Source organism: Sphaerodactylus townsendi, linkage group LG11, assembly GCF_021028975.2.
Source record: "Sphaerodactylus townsendi isolate TG3544 linkage group LG11, MPM_Stown_v2.3, whole genome shotgun sequence".
Classification (NCBI taxonomy): domain Eukaryota; kingdom Metazoa; phylum Chordata; class Lepidosauria; order Squamata; family Sphaerodactylidae; genus Sphaerodactylus; species Sphaerodactylus townsendi.
In genome coordinates this window covers 17,703,920-17,729,863 of record NC_059435.1, presented here as the reverse complement: position 1 = coordinate 17,729,863, position 25,944 = coordinate 17,703,920, and the positions used below count along the sequence as shown (strand labels likewise).

At 44.4% G+C, this 25,944-nt stretch overlaps 1 protein-coding gene across 1 annotated transcript in view; it reads left to right on the top strand.

Moving 5' to 3' along the window:
* Positions 1 to 25,944, top strand: part of HECW1 (HECT, C2 and WW domain containing E3 ubiquitin protein ligase 1) — a 301,389-nt gene that overhangs the window by 98,657 nt on the left and 176,788 nt on the right. Inside the window, 1 exon segment of the mRNA XM_048510455.1 lies at positions 19,421 to 19,745. Within this exon segment, the coding sequence (XP_048366412.1) occupies positions 19,421 to 19,745 (325 nt within the window).

The window sequence follows — 25,944 nt, the reverse complement described above, 5'->3', positions numbered from 1 at the left end:
TTTTTTGAGAAAGATAGTTATAAAAGCTTTATGATAAATTAATAAGTATAAATTAATAAATTAATGATAGAAATGTCTTATATAATTAGTCAAGTTCAGTTCAAAAGTTTTATTTCATTAGCTCAAAAGTCATGATTAATTATCTGCTGTTTAGGAGTATCTATAGAGAACAACAGTTTTTAGACAGATAACATCGGAGCTTCCAAAAGGTGAAGAGGGCTAAAGCCCAAGAAAGTTAAAATAGTTACCAAATGTTGTTATTAATATCTGAAACACAACATTTAATTTCATTTTAAAGGCCCAAAGAAAATCACAAAATAAGTTCTTAGGATCTTAAAGAAGCAAAAACTACTTAAGAACTAAAGCCATCCAAATTAAAAATGTTTGTTTGGGTTTTTAAACTGCGGAAGTAATTTGGATGTCTTGTAATTTCAAGACTGCATCCTAATAATAATACTTCAGTGAATTAGGAGAATTGACCGCATTGAACTCAGTGCAATTTGTTTGTGAGTCATATGATTAGGGATTTTTCTGCACATTTTTTTCTTTTCCACATGTGCTTTGTTTCGTGATTTAATGAATTTATTTGTATGTAGTCATGGGCCATTACAAACATATCAACAATTCTGTCAAAACACTGAGCATACATGATAAATTAAATGAAAATATACAGCACTGGCGAAAATGTACAGCAATATTAGGTAAAATATACCCAAGACTTCACCCTTAGCAACAACATTGGACCGTATTTATTTCACTGCCAGGGGCATATGAGAAAGGTACTCAACAGAGTCTGATAGTAAAAATATTAGTTTCTCAGCATTAGAACAGACATTTAAACCAGAAACCATCCTGTTCAGGAATTTAGCTCTGGGTTCCCCATACAATGGACAGTCAAAAATATAATGGGGCAAGTCCTTCAATGTTAGAGATTCACAGGTACAAAGTCATAGATCTTGTGGCATTTAACAATAGCATCCAGCCGATACAGCTGTTGGCATTGTTTGAAAGTGTACAGATATGAAGGCTGCTCCAAGATTTTGATCTGAGACATTGACTAAGTTGGAAGCTCTAAGATGACCATTTCTGAATAATTTAAACCATGGCGTGGTCACCGATTTCAGGATTAGTGATCAAGGTGTCAATATATATACACCCAATCTGTACATTGGGAATTGTCCACTGATAATCCTAGAAGGTCATCTGGGATTGAGTATTGGGATAGTATACTTTTAAGGAAATGAAGGTGTGTTGGATCTTTAGATAGCATGTGATTAAATGATTGGCTGCTAGATGATTTTAATCTGCATGTTTGGGGGGTTTTCCGCAATAATTTTAGAACAGGTAAATGTTCACATGCCCTAAGGGGAGGGAGGTCAGTTTCTGCTCTCATCAGGGCAAATGGGTTTTGAATAATTTCTAAAATAGCTAAAGAGTTCTCTTTCTATCCCCACACTTCACTCCATATAGGAAGTGAGGGACGACGTAACTTTTATACAATTTTAAGACGAGGTCTGTAAGGAATCTTCCAATTATATAGAAAAATGCAGAATAGATCTCACTATCCTTAATGCAGAAGACCTAACTGTTGCCAAATGCTCGTTCCTGTGTAAGCCCTCCTGAAATGTAACTCCAAGAAATTTAAAAGAGCTGCATTGCTTAACTGGGTTTCCAAGTATAGTCCGAGATGATATTTTTGCCCTTTTCCTGAAGACCATCACTTTAGTCTTCTCGTAATTGATGTTAAGAGTGTTCCTTTAGTGGATGCTTCAATATTTCATCTCTATATCACTGGCTTATTACTGAGCATTTTAAAAGTGTAGGCAAATAAACCAGAGATATAATGATGAAATGTCGATGGAATCACGAGAGGGAACAAAACACGTGCGGAAAAGGCAAAAGAAACCCAGCGCAATGCGGGCGCACAAACAACCGAAATGAGACATGTGAAAAAACCACACTAGCTTCCCCGTGACAAAATTTAAATTAAAATGTATTTCTTTTATATTGATTGCCTTCCAAAATAGCTTAATGGGCATGCGTATGAGCTTGATGAGAGGGAACAGAAGAGTAAAAGTACCTCGCTGGGTTCTGTGTGGAGGAAAGGGAGAATCTTATGTCTTGCCCAGCACCTCAGCATGACCACAATATACTATAACAAGTCAACATACATGTCTTTCATTTTTCATTGAAACCTCTGATAGGAAATAGGTCCATTCTCTGGTGAGTTCTGTCTGCTGGCTGTCTTTAGCCCTCATGCTGTTTGCCTCCCCTGGCCTCCTATTTAGTCACCCAGTGTGTGTTTGCTGAGATGTGATATTAATTTGGGAGAAAGCAGTGTCAGGGTGTCCGAAGAGACACAGCAGCAGAGTGGCATTATATCCAGAGGCGTATCTAAGGAAAATGTAGCCTGGTGCAAAATCTGAGTTTTCGGCACCCCCCCATGGGTGACCACCCTCTCCCACCATGACCAAACAACTTTTTTGCACCAGGTCTTGAAGTCAGTGCATGGACCTGTGGGGAAGGAGGGTGCATGGACCTGGGGGGAAGGAGGAGGGGTGTGGGGGCGATTTTCCGCCCCGGTGACTAAATTGCCGCAGCCCAAGGACATTTGATCCCATATATCCCCCTGGGTGGTACGCCCCTGATTATAGCTCAGACCACTAAGGTGGCCCTAGCTCAGAGCCTTTTAGGGTAACAGGGGGCATTTCCTCACTCTCCACGATCCCCCCTATGCCGCGTGCTGCTCTCAGCGCGCGGCATCTCTGGTGCGCGCCCGGGCGTCCCCACAACCCCGCGCTCTGGGCGGGGTCATCAAAAGGCACCATTTACAAGAGCGCCAGGGATGCCGCTCACTGAGGGGGCACGACAGCGGCAGTGTCGGGGCGGCTGCGCTGTCGCCGCCCCTGTCGTGGGGAGTGCCTGGGGACCCCGTGCTACTTGAGAAGAGTAGCTCGGGGCTTAAGGTAAGTGGGGAAAGGCCCAGGGAGAGCCATGTAATCTGCTTTGGCCTGTTAAGAATTTTCCTTGAGCATCTATCTGTCCACTCTTTTGGCCAGAGCTGATACAGGCTAAATCCTGAATCTCCCAGCTTCAGAATCCACTGTGGACCTGAGTTCCAGATATGTATCTCTTCCCATTTTTTCATTAATGCTCATTTGCCTCACTCTTACACTCCATGTAAACACTCCATGTTTAGTTCATCTCCTGAAATCAACATTTCTTTTTCAAATATTCTACATTTGTTATTCTACTCTTTTACATTCAAGCCACTCAGAGAGACTCCTCTACTAGCTCATTATCTCAATTCCAAGATGTTTCCTGTAAAGCAGAACCAACATTGGTAATCCGGTTCCTCCCTTGAACTTGATGTAGGTTTCTTTAATTACTCAAACCAGTTTAGCTCTCAGTCAAAGAGCCCTGAGAATTGTCCTTCCATGAAAGTGTTTGGGTTAGGCAATGATGAATTCTCTGCATGCAGAAGGCAGGTATTAGCCGTGATTGTTAAACTAGATTGAAACCTACTTTAAATGTACATAGCATAAGCATGATGCTGGGGCTGACAAATTCTGAGCGTTTTCACAAAACAGCCATCCCCGTGAGTTTTTGGGGAAAGCTAGAACAATGTTTTTAAACAGTGGTTTCAAATCGGCTTCAGTATACGGTGCTTGAATAATTTGATCTCTGTTCCCCACTTACAAAAATGAAATGCTGGCAAATTAACCAAGAGACCCAACAATGTAATTGTGGTCTCCAGCTCAAGGTCAGGCACGACACTCGAGTGAATATACAGTTCTTGCTTTGGATGCAGGGCTTTTGATGCATGGCCCTATCAGTATCTTACAGGCAAGACAATAAACCCTCCTATTTAGAAAACCAGTTAAAAGTGAAAATGTAGCTCCTTAGCACACAATTCAGGAACTCCCCAACCCAACTCTGTGAAGCAAGGGAATGAATTGCTAAGGGCATCATAAATCATCTTCTGCCGGCACAAAATGCAAAAGCGTTGCTATTTATTGAGCATAAAGGGAAACATCTCCTTTATCACAACAGAGCAGAGCTGTCAAAAGGGTGTTCTTTAGTGTTGAACCATTTGGATGTAAATTTGGTTGCCACCCATCAAGATAATCCATAGCAGTTCAGAAAGCATTAGGGTTAGCAGTACAGCCATCAAGAAATGTGTCGTGGGGTTGTTATGCTACACTGGAGCTAACTTGATACTTCTGTTGCGCATGAGCAGTCAGGTGCAGCTGATGCATTTGGGAAGAGATGGATTTATTTCACATTCCCCCTCCTGTTTTGCTTTCTTCGTTGTCCTTTTTCACTGGAGAAAGTGGAAAAGCGTAAGATGCTGTGGGCAAAGATGATATTGGCCTAGGTCAGTGATGGCGAACCTATAGGGTATCAATGGGTGCCAGAGAGGTGGCAATCTCCAGGAAAGCCCTCTCTGTGGGCACGCTGCAAGAAACAGAGAGTCAGTCCCCTCACACATCTAGAGCTGGCCTGGGCCGCTGGGCTCGATTATTAACATTAAACCTAAGACCTAGTTTTGGGGAAGCAGTGTAGGTAACCCTGTAAGCACTGTTAAACCCCACTGATTTTCATGCAAAGAACTAAAGCGTGATCCTTTACCTGGGAGTAAGCTTGGTTTGCTGGCAATGTGGCTTGCTTCTGAGTAAACCTTCCTAGGGTCGTGATTCACCCATTCGAAAAGTTGCACGGTTGCTTCAAAGCAAAGCCACCAACCACCACCAAGCTTACTCCTGAGTAATGCACGCCTTGGAGCCAACCGTTTTGTCTAAACGAAAACCTCAGTCTTCAGGTTAAATTGCCGCGTTGGCACGTTGCGATAAAAAAGTGGGTTTTAAGTTGCAGTTTGGGCACTATGTCTCGAAAAGGTTCGCCATCACTGGCCTAGATAGAGAAACAGAATTCTGATATTCTGAGAATGTTCTGAGAATTCCTATACTGGGGGAGTAAACAACCCTTCCTTCAGGGCCCTTTTTATGTATAAAGAGAATTCTTAAGGCCCAGACTTGGATAGAAGAAGAAGAGAAGAGTTTGTAAGGAAACTCAAGGTGACTTAGACTCCTTTCCGTTCCACTTCCCACAACAGACACCTTGTGAGGTTGGTGGGGCTGAGAGAGTTCCTCTCTGTGACTAACCCAGAACTGTGACTAACCCAGGATCACCTAGCAGGAATGTAAAAGTGGGGAATCATATCTGGTTCACCAAATAAGGCTCCGCAGCTCATGTGGAGGAGTAGCAAACAAAACCTGTTCTCTAGATTAGAGTCCACTGCTCTTAACCACAACACCATGCTGAAATCCCCACACTATTCAGTCTCATGACATCTCAGAAGCTAAGCAGGGTGGGCTTGGGTTAGTATTTGAATGGGAGACCACCAAGGAAGTCTAGAGTTGCTTCTGTCTTCTGAATCTCTCTTATCTTAAAAACCCCATGGGATTGCCTAGATTAGATGTGATGACAGGGGGGAAAAAGGGTTTGTATGACTCAGCAATCTGGCTACTTTACAAATATCTACCAACTTTAGAGGATTCAAAAGAGGGATAATTGGGGACAGGACTCCATGTGATAGGAGCCAATTTGCAACTTCGAGCTCTGATTGCCTCTGGACAGACAGCAGAAAAGCAGCGTGTTTTCTCATGAAGCTGCTGTACCATGAGTCAGACCATTGGTCTGTCAAGCTGAGTATTGTCTGTTCTGCCTGCAAGCAGCTCTCTAGGATCAGAGGAAGCTGTCTCATGTTGAATAAGATCATTGGTTGATCAAGATCAACACTGTCTACTTCAGGGGTGATCAACTCTGGACCTCCAAGAGTTCATGGACTACAATTCCCGTCAACCCCTGCCAGCTGTAGTCCATGAACATCTGGAGGAATTGTAGTCCGTGAACATCTGGAGGGACAGAGTTGGACAGAGTTGAATTGTAGTCCATGCACATCTGGGGGAACAGAGTTGGACAGCCCTGGTCTATTTAGACTGGTAGTTGTTCTCCAAGGACTCCAAGGTAGTGGTTCTCAAAGGATGGAGGATTTTAATACCACCTACACTTCAATCCTTTTTAAAAAAAGTTTTAAAGATGACTCAAGGTGGGGATTGAACCTGGAACTTTCTGCATGCCAAAGAGGTGCTCTACCTCCAACCCATAGCCCATCCATAGTCCCTGCTGGAGAATTTCCACTCTGCCTATTCCTTGACCCTGTGAATTGGAGATGCCTTGAACTTTCTACATGTCAAGCAAATGATATACCACTGAGCCCAAGTCCCTCTCTACAGAGAAGCAGCAAGTGGAAGGGGTGTGTGCCAAATCCTTAGCCCAGGGGTCTGCAACCTGCAGCTCTCCAGATGTTCATGGACTACAAATCCCATCAGCCCCTGCCAATTGGCAATGCTGGCAAGGGCTGATGGGAATTGTAGTCCATGAACATCTGGAGAGCTGCAGGTTGCAGACCCCTGTCTTAGCCTATCTACTGCTCTTTCTCTTTCCCCCTTTCCATCTGCTTTTTTCTTATCTTGTCTCCCAAGTTCTGAAATGAATGTATGGAGCTTGGTAGGGTGTGTGTTCTTAAGGGGAAGATTTACGAGAGGAAATAGTTACTGGCTAGAAAAAGGTTGGGGGCCTGTCCATTGTCTATCCACTGACAACCTTCTCCCCCCCCCCCCCAAAAAAAACCTCCCAAGCTCTGTTGTGTTAGTCCTCATTTATAATAAACCCACCACAGTCAAACAAGGTGGTGTAAGTCACAGGTAAGCCACTATTCTACCACGTACCAGTGGTCCAGGCTTGGGGAACTGGTGCTGCGCAAAGCCCAATTCATCCGATGCCATGAGTGAGAGGTTGAAAATGTTTATTTTAAGATGCAGACAAATAGGCAACTGACCAAAAGCAGAAGCAGAGTAACAGCCAAAGTTCAGCGGTTAGAAATGCATACAGATATCAACCAAAAAAAATAATTAATTGATCATAGCCAACTTTCTACATAGGATAACAGGTGAAGCCTCTTTCAGCTGATTTCATACATCCCATGACCAGAATATGGTGACTGAGAGGGTCTTAGGGGGTGGAGATTTTGCCATGCTAATGAGACCCAGGGCAACATTCCAGCAAAGTTGCACATGAAACTCTTCCCCTGCAATGAACTGGTGTTTTGTCTAATGACTTTATCTCTTATCCTGGAGAAGGAAGAATCAAATTCATGGCCTTTCTGAATATTTTATGCTTTTCAAGTACCCTTGGTGTGCCGGAGACGTGAAGCTCCCTACTGAATTATTACTTAGGCCAGAAAGGATCATTCATACTTCAATATTTTTAATGTGGGTATAGTCAAAGGCAAGCACCCGTAGGCTGGATGCCCTGTAGGTATCCATAGAGGAGAAAACAGGAAAGAACTAGTTTTTCTCTTTGGCTTAGCTGTGCTATAAAGGACCACTTTCTTTATTAATATCTACTACCCTGTTTCCCCGAATATAAGGCATCCCCTAAAAATAAGACATAGTAGAGGTTTTCCTGAAGTGCGAAATATAAGACATCCCCCAAAAGTAAGACATAGCAAAGTTTTTGTTTGGAAGCATGCCCGACAAACAGAACACAGAAAAATAAGACATCCCCTGAAAATAAGACATAGCGCATCTTTGGGAGCAAAAATTAATTACCAGACACTGTGTCTTATTTTCAGAAAACCACCGGTATCTAAATAAAGAAAAATATATATAAATCCTGATTATAGTTTCTTACACATCCAGGGCTGGCCACCACTGCTATAATACCTTCAGTGGCGGGATTCTGCACTTTGGCAGAACCGGTTGTTAAAATGGTACTTGTAAACAATCGGTTGTTAAATTATTTGAATCCCACCATTAGTTACCTTGGCTCTGTTCAATTGTCATATTGATAACCATTCATTTGATAACCAACACTATCAGATGACTTAATGCTAATTCTTTTAAGTAACAACAAATCAGTGGATTGTTTTAAGGATAGATGGGACTTTGAAATGGAGGCTGGTCCAGGCAGATATCCCTCCATTTCTTCCTATTCCCTGGTCCTTGGCTTGCACATTTTCTACAACATGTGCTAAACCTTTAATTCTTACCCTGCCAACTGGGAAAGTTTCTCCCCGACCTGTCCTGGAATCGGGTTGCAATCGCCATGCAATCAATTGTGCATCTTTCCCCAATTCTACCGTGGTGTACATCCCCAACTTTCATTGCCTTAACTCAAGATGCTCGAAACATCTGTTCTTGCTTCTTCCCGGCAGGTGGGCAAATGGTCATCTCCTGCTGATTTGTCTCCATAAAGGGAAACTGTCTCCTCTCAGGCTGAAATCCAAGGACTTTATTGCTTCATTCCCAGGAAAAAGGATGGCCTATCTGAGCCACTATCTGTTGTATATTGATCAAGGTATCCTGTATTTTTCAGTAATAACAATCAGCAGTCCAACTGCAAAACCCAAAGCAGCCCTTGGTGAATTCAGCAAGGGTACAGCAGAGGTGGAGTGCTCACGGGGACATATGGGGTCACATGTTGGGGGCAGAGAATCACCCCCACACCCCTTCCCGCAGCCTGGTGGGGCTGGGCCATGGGGCAGCCCACGGCAGACTCCTGCCAGCTAAGATAAAAGGGTGGGGTGGGATGGGATGGGGAGTGGCTGGAGCAGGTTTTCCCCCGGCGCTATTCCGCCCCCGCCCCCCACCTCTGGGGGAACAGTAATTTGCAGAATGTGTCCTCAAAAGCAATTCACTGATTTGACGTTAATTTAAAAAAAATAGCATTAAATAATCTGATGGGTATTATCAAATGAATGTAACATGATTATGAAGTACCAGAACAACGAATGAGTGGATTGTTAACAAAAAAGCATTAACAAAAGGATAAATGTGTTGCCTTAACCTGAAGTACCAGTGTCACATGTTGTTTTGTTCCATGGTCTCCAGACAGTTCGTTAAATGTACTTGTCTTCCTGTCATTGTGAGTAGCAATTTGGGTTGTTGTTTTTTAAAAGATTATATGAATATGGAGCAGTCAGAAGTGGAGCAGAGGAATCTTTCTGGGGGCTCAGTTTAGGAGTAAAAAGCTACTTTATTTAGTGACAGGAGTTGGATTTGTTATAGAAAGATAAAAGAATTTCTTTCTTCTTGCAATATTAAAGAGTCACAAAACTCTGTCAGGAAGTTAGCTCAGTAACATGCAGTCCTGAGTACATGTACAGCTTTCTGAGCCCACTGACTTACTTAGAACAGTGTAACACAGTTTAGGACAGTTCTGTAAACCTGCGTTTGCCAAACTTCTGTTTAGCCAAGGTATTTTTTTCTCAATTAAAATTGGAAATGTGCAGCACTCTTATGCTCCAAAAGGTTTATTTTTATAGTGTGAAAGCTTGAGAAATAACGTGATGGGGTGGATCCTACCAGCTTTTCTGCTGATGGAAAAAGGAAGGAGAGACGTCTCCTTTAGTACTCCAAGCGGCTTTGTTCGTGATCATGGAACCCCCACTGGCAACAAGCCACATTGGATGGGAACTGCAGTTAGGAGAGGATGCGGCAAGATTAGGTGGGGAAAATGGTAGGACCCAACTTCATATTTCTACATGATCGGAGGAGTGGAGATGCAGGAACACAACAAGCATCTATGCAGCCTTGGGAGTGATCAAATGATAGAAACACATCTGATACAAGATAACCACATGAAACTGCCTTCTACTGGACCTGACCATGGGTCCATCAAGGCTAACATCTACTCAGACTGGTAGCAGTTCTCCCGATTCTCAGGTACAGATCTTTCACATCTTCCTACCACCTGATTCTTTTACCTGGGTTTGATGTAGATTGAACTTGGGACCTTCAGCATGCCAAGTGGATGCTCTGCCACTGAGCTGTGGCCCCAGCTCTTCACCTCTATGCATAACCTAATTGAAGAGGCAAAGAAATGTAGTGCTCAACGGTCTCTTTGGGCTCATAGAAGAAGAAGAAAAGTTTGGATTTATATCCCCCCTTTCTCTCCTGTAGGAGACTCAAAGGGGCTTACAATCTCCTTGCCCTTCCCCCCTCACAACAAACACCCTGTGAGGTAGGTGGGGCTGAGAGAGCTCCGAGAAGCTGTGACTAGCCCAAGGTCACCCAGCTGGCATGTGTGGGAGTGTACAGGCTAATCTGAATTCCCCAGATAAGCCTCCACAGCTCAGGCGGCAGAGCGGGGAATCAAACCCGGTTCCTCCAGATTAGATACACGAGCTCTTAACCTCCTACGCTACTGCTGCTCCTAATACACACTTCATCTGCAGGGTTTTGATTAAAATTAGGAGCTTTTTGTTATTCAGTTCATCTGTTTCTCATTTTGAACATGGATGTGGGGCACTCTTTTGAAAATGGGCGAGGCCATAGAGATGCCAAGAAAATGAGCTCCACAACCTGCCCTTATTCTGCTCTGTGGACCCTCTGATTAAGCTGGCTACCAAAGGTCTAAGCAACCAAGTTTTAGAAATCCTGAATTGTAATTCTTTGCTGGTAATACAGCATCGCTCGCTCATTCATACCCCCTCACCTTTCAGTTTCTGTAATTACTGTTTTATTAATGAAAATGTTTAGTTTTTCCACTTTGATCTTTACACATAGACACCTGTAAACACATCTTTAACTCTGAGCACCTGGGTTGGATAATGAGCCACAACTGTAGGTGGACCTGCATTTTTCTTTCTTTTTCTTTTACACTTGGCATAAATGTGTGGGAGTGAAAGAGGGGAGAGCGTGGGAAGCAGTAATGCCACGCAGAAGACTGTGAGGCAAATAGATCAGGTCTTACTCTCATGTACACCCACGCAATTCCTAGGTTTGCTGGGATACGCTCTTCGTCTGCAGGGTTTTGATTAAAATTATAAATGTAGCGTTTGATATCTGGGCCGACTTTCTCCCTTTAGATTTGGAGCATTATAAATAATAAACGATGCCTACGCGCATCTTGCATGCTTCTAACATCTCTATTCTCACTGCAGGGCTTGCGCGTTGGAATGTACAACACCCGTCATTGGAGCTTTGTTCTTTATGAAGGAAGTGGCCATGAAGAGAATTTAGTTTTCAGAGGATTTTTTAGGGAACTTTGAAGTGTCAGGGAGAAATTACAATTAAGACATGGTTGCTCTGGCACCCCCTCCCCCTCCCACAATGAGCTTTCCCTCCCGTAGTTTATGAAAATAAGGAAGATTGTCACTGATAGCACTTTAAAACTATGAACCAATGGGATTCCGCTTCATCTTCAGTATTCCCTGTTTGGGTAGCTTCAAACTTTCCATACCAGGGAATACTTTTTATGTAGACTCAACTTCTGGGAAACCCTTGCACATCTGCCACAGATCCTTATTGTGTGACAAAGGATTCTGAGACAGGTTCTGGGGTGCAAATACATACTTCATTGGAAGTGGCCAGGCCTGAGGTTCTGCTGTGACCCAGAGCATGGTCAAGAACAACCAGTACTCTTCTATGGTGGCACATCGTAGGTCAAAACTGGTACAGAGGAGATTGATGGTGGTGGAATACTTGTCCATCATTATTGATCTTCTCATTGAGGATCCTTAATAAGTGTCCAAGAACATGATTTGGAAACTACTGCTCTGTTTCCTAGGTGTCTAAACTGTGGCTCTTACCAGCTCGGGGACCAAGAGTTTGGAGGGTAACCCAGGGCAAGTATATCTTCCCGTTAGTTTCCTAAATCGTCTGACCTACGCAACATATCACATACCAACTCCACCAGCTGTGTGGGTTGACCTACCAAGGGTCCAATGATTGTTCTTTGGGTCTTTCCTGTGATTGCAATCAATCAATCAATCAATCAATCAATCAATCAAAAGGACAAGGGAGGGGTGTCAGGCACCAGACAAGCCACAGTACACATCTGTTGGGCTTCTTTCAGTTTGGTGGGATGTAGAATATCCAGGTCTGATCTTGGACTAAATGAAGAAGACCTCTAAAACACAAGTATGGGGAAGACCTGGCAGGAGAACCTATGCGATAGCCCATGGCATAGAATCAAGACTATGCTGTAGCATACCACTGTAGTTCTGTTTGATCTCCAGTTACAGAGATGGAGCTAAAAACCACCTCAAAGCACTCAGAAGTTTCCTATGTAAGGTAATACGCAGTGGAGTGGGAATATCTTATGCTGTAAATGTAACTTGTTATACACTGTCAAAATAACTTGTCCGCCTATTGCCCTGTTTTGTTTTCTATGGGAACTTTCCTCAAGTTTCTTCAAATGTTCTGTATAATAAGTAATATGAGAGCTATAATCTGTCTCAGAAAAAGATATTAGTAGGGTTGTATATTCCTCCGCCACAGAACTCAACATGCCAGACCTCTTTTGTTGTACAGTGCTCCACCTGGATCTTAGTGCCTACCTAGCCCTCACACACACACACACGGCATTTGAAAGTAAAAATACATTTTGGCATTCAGTTTAATTATACAGCATGATGCAGAAAGTAATGGATTTGACAAAGGCAGCATGTAAAAATGAATGATAATTTGCATATGTGTTAGGGACTGTATTCTAATGTGGAAGCATACAATTTTCTCGACCCCTGCACCTCAACCGACTGCACTAGCATCTTTTTCTGAGACAGAGTATAATATGGTGGAATGGTTAGAATATTAGGCTAGAACACCAGCGACTCAGGTGCAAATCCCTGCTCTACCATGGAAGATTGCTGTGTGACTGTGGGCCAGTCACTCTCTTTCAGCTTGACCTACTTCACAGGGTTGTTGGGAGAACAAAGTAGGCCACTTGAAGAATGATGTAAGCCACTTTGGTGTAAATGAAGTAAATTAATAATATTAAAAAGATTTCAGCAGTTCAGGGGCATTCAGTACATATGGCAGGTAAAGTATAGGTTTCATTATATTCTAAAGCTTTTCCTTTGTTTGGATTTTTTTTACCTCAGCTATCTAAATCAAAATTTTGTAGATTCTATTGTTTTAATTTGAAAGGCAGGTGAGAGCCGAAAGTGTCTGCCACAAAAATTCTATTATAGGTAAAGTATTTCACAGTGGCTACTGAATGTTGAGAATGTCGCAGTTTAAGTTGTCGCAGGAAGCTTGTGGCGTAGGAGGTTAAGAGCTCGTGTATCTAATCTGGAGGAACCGGGTTTGATTCCCAGCTCTGCCGCCTGAGCTGTGGAGGCTTATCTGGGGAATTCAGATTAGCCTGTGCACTCCCACACACGCCAGCTGGATGACCTTGGGCTAGTCACAGCTTCTCAGAGCTCTCTCAGCCCCACCCGCCTCATGGGGTGTTTGTTTTGAGGGGGGAAGGGCAAGGAGATTGTAAGCCCCTTTGAGTCTCCTGCAGGAGAGAAAGGGGGGATATAAATCCAAATCTTCTTCTTCTTGTGCAAATTCTGGAAAAACCCAGGATGGTCGTGGAACATGGGATGAGTAGAGCTATATGAGGAGTGCAGGAACTGGGAACGATTTTCATAAGTGACCATATTCTTTGATTTACATCTAGAGCAACTTCCTTCCGATGCTGTCTTGCAGCAGCATTACATTCAGATGCGCTGTGTATTCCCTCCAGAGATACTTCAAGTGTCAGTAATTCATTTTCTTTATGCATCTCTCTCTTGATCCAGATCACTTACACTAATTGAAAGATGCGATAATATGAGACCTCTAAAGGTTAACTGAGGCAACCTAAGGTCAAAAGTGTTCTTATGAGAAGACAATAAAAAGTAATGCTGAAAATATTAAACCATCTGATTGGACTGATTTAGCCATTCTGTGCAGGCTTCTTTTTATGTAATCTAAACATTTGAGTCCTTCGGTAATTAAATGTAGTCAAGTCACCACCAGCTCGTGGGGTTTTCAAGGCATGAGATTATCAGAGATGGCTTGCCATTGCCATGATACTGCATAGCAACCAAGTAATAAATAATAGCAAATTTGCTAGAAATATACCCTCTCCGGTTTGGCATTTAATTAAGTTCCTTAAATAATGCAGACAAAAGTCGTCCCTTTGATTAAACTGGAGTAGAACTTGAAACATAACTTGTAGCCTGAGATGTTGATCTTTTCAATGTTGATTTCCCTTCCCGCTGAATCTAATCATTTTCTTAAAATGTATTACAAGGGAGAAGGACCTGAAAAAATATATCAGAAAAAAATATTCTTATATGTATCTTTGTGCTCCACTGAAGATAGCCATGCAAAGTTTCCTTTTGGGTGGCATCATCATGACCACAAATGGATTTAGGCGTAGACTGGATTTGATTTTTAGATGCTTTTGTGTCTTAAAAAGAAGAAAACTGTAGGGAGCTCATTTTGAGAGAGAGAGTGTGTGTATACCGTATATACTCGTGTATAAGTCGACCCGAATATAAGTCGAGGCACCTAATTTTACCACAAAAAACTGGGAAAACTTATTGACTTGAGTATAAGTCTAGGGTGGGAAATGCAGCAGCTACTGGTAAATTTCAAAAATAAAAATAGATGTGGTTGGGTTTGGGGGTCTCTGCCACTGACCCCCCCCCCCCATCTCACCAATCCCAAGGGCTCTGCCACCGACCTCTCTCCATATATATCCCACAGCTTGTCCAGCTCACCCAGGTCAACTGACTGTCACCCGCTGCGAGCCAGGGACCAGCCGCCACCAATAAGAAGGCAGAGGCAGAGAAAGTGGCTGAAAGGGGGAAGGCAGAGAAGAAGGCAGAAGAGAACGAAGCAGAAAAGGAGGCTGAGAAAGCGGCTGAAAGGGGGGAGGCAGAGAAGAAGGCAGAGGAGAGTGAAGCAGAGGCAGAGAAAGCGGTTGAAAGGGGGAAGGCAGAGGAGAAGGCAGAGGAGAGCGAAGCAGAGGCAGAGAAAGTGGCTGAAAGGGGGAAGGCATAGAAGAAGGCAGAGGAGCGAAGCAGAGGAGGAGGCTGAGAAAGCCGCTGAAAGGGGGGAGGCAGAGAAGAAGGCAGAGGAGAGCGAAGACGGGAGAGGGGGAATGTCACACAAGAATTAAGTGGGACCCTCACTCGCGTATAAGTCGGGGGGGGGTTTTCAGCACAAAAATGTGTCGAAAAAGTAGACTTATACGCGAGTATATAAGATATGTAGTATTTATATTTTTAGCATTTGTAATACATATATATTGTAACATCATCAGTACGGTCTCTCTGCTATACTGAACAGGCAGTATTAAACACTTCGATTTCTAAATCTATCCTTAACAACTTGGCTTGAGAATCCAAATTAGCATCTGTACTTACTTGGAAAGTCTCCCCATCCTGCTGCTTGGATCTCTTCCTCTTTTCCTGCTGCCTTTAACTTTTCCTAGCATTATTGTCTTTCCCAGTGAGTCTTGTCTTCTCATAAGGTGACCCAAATATGATAGCCCTATTTCAAGTCATTTTAGCTTCTAGGGAGAATTAGGGCTTGATTTGATCTTTGTTGTTTTGGCAGACCATGGTATCCATAAAAGTCTTCTCCAATACCATATTTCAAATGCAGCAACTTTCTTCCGGTCACTTTTCTTCATTGTTCAATTGGCCACATCCATAGCATGGTAGTGTGGACATGGCATCAGGGAGACTTACATCCCAGGATACATATCAGCCCCTGCCAGCACGGCCAATTGGCCATTCTGGCAGGGGCTGATGGGAATTGTAGTCCATAACATCTGGAGTGCCAAAGGTTCTCCACCACTGCATGGTATATATTAATCTTGGTCACTGTCAACACATCTGCTCAAATTCCTTCACGGCTGCAGTTGCAGGCTCTTGTTTAACATTTGTATGCTTAGCTTACAAGCTTAATTCTAGATTCTAACTACACATACCAATTTACATAATATATTCACAGTAGTTCATAATACTTGACGAATTCTATCATATAAGCAAATCACACAGCTGCTATGCTGTCAATAACTTCTGAGGCAACAGCACATGTGGGTAAGTTTCTGGCTTTTTAATAGAGAGCTGTTACCTGTCAACCGTTTGTCCTGCCATGGAGCCACAAATGAAATGTTCATTCCCAAGTAGCCTCCACCACAAAGAATGCCCCAGTTCTGGTGCCCGGTTCGGCCTCTACTGCTTTGGGTGCGTGTGCTTTGCAATTGTGTGTCCCCCGGTTCCTTGTTTACACGCAAAGATGTGCCCTTCTGCTTCCCCCAAGCCTAGCTGCCTTTTCCCTGCTCCCTGAGGAGTATCCTTCTGGGTTCTGGTGGTTGGGCGCCACCTGGTTATGATAAGAACATAAGAACAAGCCAGCTGGATCAGGCCAGAGTCCATCTAGTCCAGCTCTCTGCTACTCGCAGTGGCCCACCAGGTGCCATTGGGAGCTCACATGCAGGATGTGAAAGCGTAACACCTCATGCTTGCTGTTGCTCTATAGCACCTGGAATTAGCTATGCATTTGCAATCCCTGACCAAAGAGGATCAAGATTGGTAGTTTCTATTATTCTACTTCTCCTCCATGAAACCCGTCCTGCCCCTTTTAAAGCTTGTCTGCAGTGGCCATCACCACCTCCTGTGGCATACATTCCAAACACCTAACTACCAGTTGTGTGAACAAGTGTTTCCTCTCATTAGTTCTTAATCTTTCCCTAGCATTTTCAACTGAATGCCCCCTGGCCTGGAAGTATTTATAGGCAGAGCAGCACTTGTCCCTCTGCCCAAACACTTTCTACCCCATGCCAAAGTCTTATAGACTTCTAACCCAACCCCCCTCAGACGTCTCCTCTCCAAACTAAAGAGTCCCAAAGAGTCCCAAAATGATCTTTTAAAAACAAACCAAAAGTCTGTTCCTTCAATCTGTCGGTCCTTGGATAGATCAAAAGTGCTTCATTTTTTTTTTAAAGATACAGTTTTGATCCTCTGGAAATGCTGGTGAAAATTCTTCTGCGTGGGTGTGGGAATGTGAGGAGGAGCAGAAAAGCTGAAGGGAGCAAAATGCATTTGCTCTGCTTTCCCTACACAGGCAAGAGGGGAATTGTGCTTTCCCCACTTCTGTAAAAGTGGGGCTTCTCTGATCTGCAGCACCGTGAGTTCAGAAGGGGGGGGGGGGGAAACGTGTACAATAGAGAATCTAACCCAAAGGTAACGTACACTTGATCCGAAGAGACCAAACACGCGCAGAAGGCCTAAGCACCTTTTCCATGATGACCACTCTTTTTGCTTCCCATCTGTGACAAGTGACTCAGAGACAATTTCTGTACAGAAGCAGATGTTGCAGAGCCAGTTATATCCAGGTAGCTGTGATGCTGACGTCTGGCACAGCATAATTATGAGCTGCAACTTCACCATCAGCAGCTGCAGCCCAGGAGTACCAAGCTCAGTGAAAAAGCTCAGCTGGCAAACATCAGTCCTTTTTTCTGAAGGTGACTCTGCATCTTTTGCTTTTCTCTGGAACAGATGGTGCAGTGGTTCCAGACAATTAAAAGAAAGATGACTGCAATAGAACACAGACTAAGATCGCAGCTTAGCTGCCAAAGGCTGTTTAAGAGCCAAAGAGAAGAGTTAAATGGGATTCCGTTATGCTGATGAAAGTTTTGTGCCTCCTAGAGCAATCTTGCATTTTTTAGCAGAATGAATTCCACTTCTGCGAGACATGTTGGTCAAAACCCAATTATGTCCCTTACAGAGATGAACAATATAAGTCAGTGTTTCCCAACCTTTTCGACATCGTGGTACCCTTGACCTCGCTCTTCATATCTCAGGGTACCCCTGAGGTCCATTTGATTTTTTTTGCATTTTTTAGGGTTTTTTCCGTTTTCGGCCTGTAGGTGGGGGGAGTGGCAAGCAGGGGCAGGGGAGGGAAAGCAGCATTGACAGCCGCGTTGTTTGTTTGCCTAAATTCGACATGGATTGGTGGGATTTAAAGGGAGAGCTCCATTTAAATCTACCCCCCCCCCCCTCCACACCGAATTTAGGCAAATAAAACAATGCTGTTTTTCAGTGTTGTTTAAAGGGAGCCCATGAAGCTTCCAACCCCCCCCCCCTTCAAAATCCATTTGATTCCGGTGGGGGGGGGCAGGCGGTAGCATTGTCATGGTACCCCTGGGACTTAACCCTGGTTGGGAATCACTGATATAAGTATTATAATAAACATTTTAATGCTTCCTTTTCACCCAATCAGGATCCCTACAATATTTAAACAATTAAAGTACAGTTAAAATTATGCCGCAATTGAAAACACATAAACACCAGAAGAAGGGCCAGTAGCAAAAAAAAGAGTCTTCGCCTGATAGCAGTAGCCGCTGTTAGAGGGCGGTAGATGAAATTCCCTGGGGAAGAAGTTCTAGAGTTTTGGCACCATGACTAAGAAGACCCTTTCTCAGGTGACCACTAATCTAGCTTCACGTGGCACAGGCCACCAAAGCTGGGCCTCAGAAGAGGACTGGTGTTTGTGGATAGGTGCAGATGGGAGGAGTTCAGTAAGCCTCAACCAGGGTCAGGCTTTTTGGGCCCCAGTCCCCGTCTGGTGGAACACTCTGTCTAGCACAGTGATGGCGAACCTATGGCATGGGTGCCAGAGGTGGCACTCGGAGCACGCGCACACAGAGTTCGTCATGTGGGGGGGGCGGAAAATGACCCCCCCCCCCAGCCACACATCTAGGCTGGCCTGAGCCACTGAGCACAATGTGTGCGCACTGCAGAGCAGGGAAGACTTGGGGGGCAGGCCTGGTGGCTGTGCTCTGGGTGGCTGCTGCCCGAGGGGGGGTGGCGCAGAGGAGGCAGAGATGCTAGAGAGACACAGAGCAGTGCGCGTGGGACTTGCTGCAGGCTAGAGCAGGCTGGCCCCTGCTCGAGCGGGTGGGGCGGAGGAAGAGGGAGCCAACCTTTTTTTCTGAACGAAAACCTCAGCATTCAGGTTAAATTGCCGGGCTGGCACTTTGAGATAAATAAGTGGTGTTTGGATTGCAATTTGGGCACTCAGTCTCAAAAAGGTTCGCCATCACGGGTCTAGCGAGTGCCAGGCTGTGTAGGACTTCATGCTGTTCCGCAGGGCCTGTAAGTCAGAGCTGTTCCACCAGGTGGGTGTTTGAGGCACCCATAGTACCATCAGACCTCCCCCCTTCTAGTTTTCCATCTGGCTGTAATTGAGTTTATTCGACTCCTTACACGATTCTTGAATCTTCGGGTATGTTAGTCCCAGTCGCAGAATCTTCAGGTATGTTGGTCCCAGTGGCAGAGTTAATAATGACAAATACTTACCTTTTTATATCTCATTGTTAACAGCTGGCTGTAGAATGCATCAAGAGTATATCATGTACATTTGATAGATAGGGGCTTCTTACAATATTGTTGTCATGCATGAAAAAGATTGTATTAATTTACTTTTTATTTTCTTTTTTAAAAAAATGAAGCTATATTGGTTTCCACAAAAGACAGATTTTGAGTGTCAGTGATTTCCCTCCTCTTTGACTTTTACAGAATCTGTACCAGAACAGGTTCCTAGGCCTGGCGGGCATGGCGTCTCCGTCTAGGAACTCTCAAAACCGGCGCCGGTGCAAAGAACCCCTGAGGTACAGCTACAACCCAGACCAGTTCCACAATATGGACATTGGGAATGGTCCCCACGAGACAGTAACGATTCCGCGCTCTACCAGTGACACAGACTTGGTCACCTCGGACAGCCGGTCTACACTCATGGTCAGCAGCTCCTATTACTCCATAGGACATTCGCAGGACCTAGTGATTTACTGGGATATAAAAGAAGAAGTGGATGCAGGGGACTGGATTGGCATGTATCTTATTGGTAAGTCATCTGTGCCCTGGGGGTATTTTATTCATTTTGCAAATAGAAAAAAAGTATTATAAGTAGTTCCGCACAACTTGTCATCTCCAAGTTTTGCACAAGTCATGTGCAACCACCCAAGTGCCTTTGCAATTCCAAAAAAAATAAATAAAGTCTGCTGTACCCCCTGATGGCTATTGTGCAGCGTGTGGCATGGTGAATGATTGCCTTTCTCAAACGCATAGCTAAGTGTTCAGCATGGTTACTTGGAATTAGGTGTCATTGAGTACAGTGGTACTCATCAGCAGAATCGTATCTAGAGAAAATGTAGCCCAGTGCAAAATCTGAGTGCCCCCCCCCCCACCCCGTCTGGGCGGGCCGCTCTCCCCCACCACGATCAAACAACGTTTTTGCACCAGGTCTTGAAGTCAGTGTATGGGCCCGGGAGGAAGGAGGAGGGGTGTGGGGGGTAATTCCCCCCCCCGTGTGGCTAAATGGCCACAGCCCGGGTACATGTGACCCCATATGTCTCCCTGGGTGGTATGCCCCTGGGTGACCTCAAGAGGCTGAGAGAAGAAATAAGGCACTGGTGTGGACAGAATCTTCTGAAACACACACTTTCTATGGCCACCACAACTAGGGCCTTAAGGGCAAATGAGAAGCAGAGATGGTTTGCTGTTCCTTTTCTCTGCAGAGTCTTCCTTGGTGGTCCCTGTTTCAAGTACTGACTGTACACACCTTCTGAGATCTGACAAGATTGGGTTGTACCTCCCTCTCCTTCCCTCTCCTTCCCAGCAATGGTGACCTCCCCAGTGGTGGGATCCAACATTTTTAGTAACAGGTTCCCATGGTGGTGGGATTCAAACTGTGGCGTAGCGCCAATGGGGCTGGGCGGGGCACGACGGGGGCGTGGCCAGGCATTCCGGGGGCGGGGCTGTGGCAAGGACGCAGCCGCTGCGCCAGTCCTTGGGCGGGAAACGAATGCACGCAGGCGCAGGCTGCCACGCACGCTGGTGCACCTCCTGCTAGACTGCTTCAAGTTCTGCACGCTACTGCTGAGAGGAGGGGCGTAACTAAGGCAAAAATCACGTGGCAAAATCACCCATTAGTAACCCCCTCTCGGCATACACAAATAATTAGTAACCTACTCTCGGGAACCTGTGAGAACCTGCTGGATCCCACCTCTGGACCTCCCTCTCCTTCCCAGCAGTGCAGAGTTCAAATGCAGATGGACTATGATTTTTCCCACAGATCGTGTGAACAAAGTTTGGGAAAGATCAGAGCAAAGCTTGGGAAAATCCGGAAAGTGGACAATTACAAAATGATCTCTGGATGTGCTGGTTTCAAAGCAAAGGAAAAGCAAAATGAGCATTTGGAAGTACACATAAACACTTAGTGTTGGTCACATTGCTGTTATGGAACAAAAGATTCCATAATATGCCCAGGACAGAGCCTACTTTTTAATGTGTTCACTATCTCACGCAAGAGTCATTCAGTACAGAGCTTAGTGACATATAGAAATAGTTCCTCCAAAATCCTTTTATTAATCCAAAATATTTTAAAAAGATAACTGATAAAAGTTGATTATGCACAAAGCCTCCAGGGCCTAATTTTCTAGGCCGTATTTGTCTTTTCTTTTTATTCAGTCATTTCTTTCAAGTCTATATCAAAAATATTTCTGACCTAATTAGCTGCCGAAACTTTGCTTTAAAAATCACATGCCTCTATCCTTTTTCTGTTTTTTTTTGCCTTCAGTTTGATCTCCCACTAAAAAGAAAGTTTGTCTTCAGTGAAATGGGATTCCCAAAATGTGTGTGGTTTTTCCTCTATATGTTTTTGACTAATCCTTGAATAATAATTGTGAATCCAAGTCTGCTTAAATTCAGAGTGAAAGCAAATGAACAAAACACAAGCTTTATTTTTTTTTGTCTCTGACCATTGGCATTGGAACCACGGAGGACAGGTCTACCGCCCATTTGGAAGCCTGCAATAGGCCGTAGACCTGTCCAATCATGGCTCCAATGCTTTTCAAGGGGAGTCCTCTGACTGGCTAAGATTCTCTTATGCGTGTTTGCATATCTTCAAAAAAAACCTCCTCCCAAAAATTTTTTAAAGGAAAACTGGCTATAATCCTGGAATTGGCAGGACCAGCTGTGTACAACTGCGTACTTTTGGGGCTGAAAAGGGACCCAGGATCGGAGCCTGCAGAACAAACGTCCTGGGGCAACCTTCACCAAATGGAGGCAGGGAGAATCCTTTCAGTTGCACACAAAATGTTGGGTGCAAGTGTAACCTCTAACTGTGGGTTCTGTGGGGCAGAACTTGGAATGAGTTTGCAACAACACATTTTAAAAACAAAATGGTTTACTTTCTTAACATATAACATCAAACATCAACATTTAACATCACACTTCAAGATCCTGTTCAGGTTGCATTTTCAAGTCCTTCTAGTTACAGTCTACTGATACTGCCAAGTCCAATTCTTCTTTGCAAGTGGGTTAGCTCCTGAAGACTCAAAGGGCTTGGTGAACAGGATTCAACATGGTGAAGGTTTCCAGGAGAACTCTCACTCATTACAAACATAAAAAACTCTGAAACAATAAACTCCAACATTTACAACATAGCAAAAACACACAACTACCTTCCCAGTAGTTCCCAACAACATTGCAGTTACCTTAACAAGGTGTTAAGGGCTTATACATCCAAGGTCCGAGTCTGGTAGCCTGGTCTCCTCCAAACTACATGAGGTCTGCTGCAGCCTCTTGCTGCTTTGAGTCTCCACCCCTTACTGTTCAACCCATTCTGAGCATGGGGGCTACACAAGCTGAGGGTGAAACTGACCAGACAGCAAAATGGTTGGGCAGGAAACAGCCTCTTTCCCTACGCAGTGGCGTAGGAGGTTAAGAGCTCATGTATCTAATCTGGAGGAACCGGGTTTGATTCCCAGCTCTGCCGCCTGAGCTGTGGAGGCTTATCTGGGGAATTCAGATTAGCCTGTACACTCCCACATACGCCAGCTGGGTGACCTTGGGCTAGTCACAGCTCTTCTGAGCTCTCTCAGCCCCACCTACCTCACAGGGTGTTTGTTGTGAGGGGGGAAGGGCAAGGAGATTGTAAGCCCCTTTGAGTCTCCTGCAGGAGAGAAAGGGGGATATAAATCCAAACTCTTCTTCTTCTTCTTCTTCTTCTCTGATGCCTTTGCTGTCGGGAAAGTACACCAGAAGCCAGCTCTTTTTAAGACATTCCTTGGACGTCTTATTTTGGGTGTTCAGTGTGGCAACAGGCACCTTTTTTTGAGCTGTGCGGAAAGGACTATTGTTTAAAAACATGTTCTTGCTTGCATACTACTTATCTTCAGTCATCCATTAAAGATCCTTGTGCTATTGTGGCAACTGCAGGCAAACAATTTTTGTAAGAAAAATCCTCACAGCCCATCAGGTCTCCAGTGGCCAGCCAGAAACCCTGCCAGGCAAGTGTCTCATGCGCCGTGCCAGCTTTCTAAAAACATTCAGTGGTGCCAAGAAAGGTGCCAAGGGGCACCATGGTGCCTAAGAATACCCTTTTGGAGACCCATTTTTCAGATGAAAATTAGAGTACATAACTTAACCTGAAAGAACTTTATAGAACTTCAGATCCGGCAGTATTTTTCAGTGGAGGCAGTTCCCATGTTCAGCATCAGGTGGTGTATTTTTGATTTATATACCTCTTTCGATTCTGCCCTCATACCCTATCTGAAGTGTTCTCATTGCAAGATTAAATTGTGAAGCTTTTCCTGAATGAAATGAAAACTTAGATGGATTTCAAAAAGGTTTACATTGTTTGTTTCAGCTCTGTCCTATATCATTAGCTTTTTTTTAGAAGCGAGGTCTTAACATATAGTGTGCGATCTGTATTGCTGCTGAGCCCTAGCTCGGAAACTGTCCTGGAAAATTTGTATTATTCCTAGAAACTGTGAGGGACTTAACTGTCATTTCAACAGGAAGGACTCTGCCTCATGCTTTTTTCTGCAGTAATGCCTTTAGTATGAAGGAATGCATATTCCCGTATGAACTTTCTATCTAGGGTTGGCAGGTCCCCTTTGGCTACTAGTGAGGGATGGGCAGAGGTGTCCTAGCAGAAAATGGTGCCCGAGGCAAGACCAATTGGCCATGCTGGCAGGGGCTGATGGGAATTGTAGTCCATGAACATCTGGAGTGCCATAGGTTCGCCACCATGGATATAGTACACTGCCTGTAGTGAATAATGCAAACCTTTCATCTGTAAGTGATAGAAGTGCACAACAAGGAAAAATGGTTCCAAAGCTTCTCTTGCTGTTCACGGGAGGGAAGAGGGGATTTAAAGCCCCCTTTGGTTGCCTTGATTTGCACAGGGATGATTCAGTGGGATAAGCCAGTGTGGCTGTCTGTTCCGACCTCACTCGTTTCCAATTATGACCCTAGTAAAAATATGTGTTTATGTAGTTGTATTTAGGTTATTTATATGCCACCTTTCCAGTTCAAGAGCTGCTCTTTGGTGGCTTTCTATAATTACATTTGTGAAATCATTGAAACAAATAAACTGAAAACCAGTAGCATTAAATTCTCAAAGATATGAATGAGTTTGGATGGGCCTTCCAAAATCTCTGTAATCCTAAAACCTAAAATGGGGAGAACTCTGGCCCCGTCTAGAGTTTGGCAACCCTTGTTGCCCCAAATGACCTCACTGAACAGGCTGGTATGTCTGGGAGGAGGCAGTTTCTCTCTGCAGAGTCTGTGGTTGGTTTCCCCTTGAATGACCTACAGCATTTCTCTGAGGTGGAAAGAAAATGTGGCTGTATATATTCAGCATCATATTTGTAAAGGTTACACACATTTCAAAAGCGTTATTTTCCTCTATGATTTTTAGTCTATGCGTAATCACCTTGGTGTCTCGAGACTGTGTCTCCAGGCATTTTCCTAGCATTCTGTGTCCATAAGCGATGTCAATAACTATCCTTTATCTCTGCTGGGAGGTATTTTCTGTTTCCCACAGAGAGATTTGCTTCTCAGAAATTCTCCCATGTAGGTGAGAATCAATACCAGTTTCAATAAAACTCTGCAAGTTTAAAGTTCACTAGAGCACAGATACTTGCTATATGGGAAAAATGATGGGTGTCTTTTGTTTTGAAGGTCTCCCAACTTCCCTTGAGAGTGGGCCTTCTTCTCCCCTCGCCTCCGCCTTTCTGAAATCAGTAGAACAAGTAATCAGCGGTAACCCTCAAAAGAATGGGCCCAGCAAGACTGTATTGTACTGTAAATAGTTTATATCCTCTTTTCTGAACCATCCTGTTCCCTTATCCCTGTGAGTAAACAGAAATGACTAGTCTTCTTCTATTTCCCTCGTGGGTGCTGAACTTATTTTATTCAGAAGTCACTTGGGTTAAACCTGTCAGGTGGAAGGCTGGAATATTGACCACACTGGTTGAACTTTACATTGCTTTTGTTTGAATATCATTTTTAAGAAGAAGAAGAGTTTGGATTTATATCCCCCCTTTCTCTCCTGCAGGAGACTCAAAGGGGCTTACAATCTCCTTGCCCTTCCCCCCTCACAACAAACACCCTGTGAGGTAGGTGGGGCTGAGAGAGCGCCGAGAAGCTGTGCTAGCCCAAGGTCACCCAGCTGGCGTGTGTGGGAGTGCACAGGCTAATCTGAATTCCCCAGATAAGCCTCCACAGCTCAGGTGGCAGAGCTGGGAATCAAACCCAGTTCCTCCAGATTAGATACACGAGCTCTTAACCTCCTATGACCCTGACTTTCACACCACGTAAACTAGGTTCCTCTTAGCCTGGGGCTTGAATAGTCTAAAGACAGAGAAGGCCTTGCCATCTCTGCTGCTCTTGCTGGGTTTGGATGAGGGTCTGAGATCTGGCCCTATAAATTAGGGGGCTGGTTGCCTGGAGTCTGGCAAACTGGCAACCTGATCTAGAGTTGAGCCTTCAAGGGCAGGTCCGTCAACTGAGGCCTCAGAATCTGGGAGCTTTGGGTTTAGAAGGGTTTTGATGATGCTTGGTGTCCTCAGAGCTTCCTAATCATTCCCCGGGATGGTCCCTGGTTCGTCCTGGTCATCCGCAGATAAGGAATCAATTCCTGGGTCGGTATGTGTCCAGGGGGGATGTGTTCCTGACAGTGCCCTGTTCACCTAGAACAGGGGTCTTCAAACTATGGCCCTCCAGATGTTCATAGACTACAATTCCCATGAGCC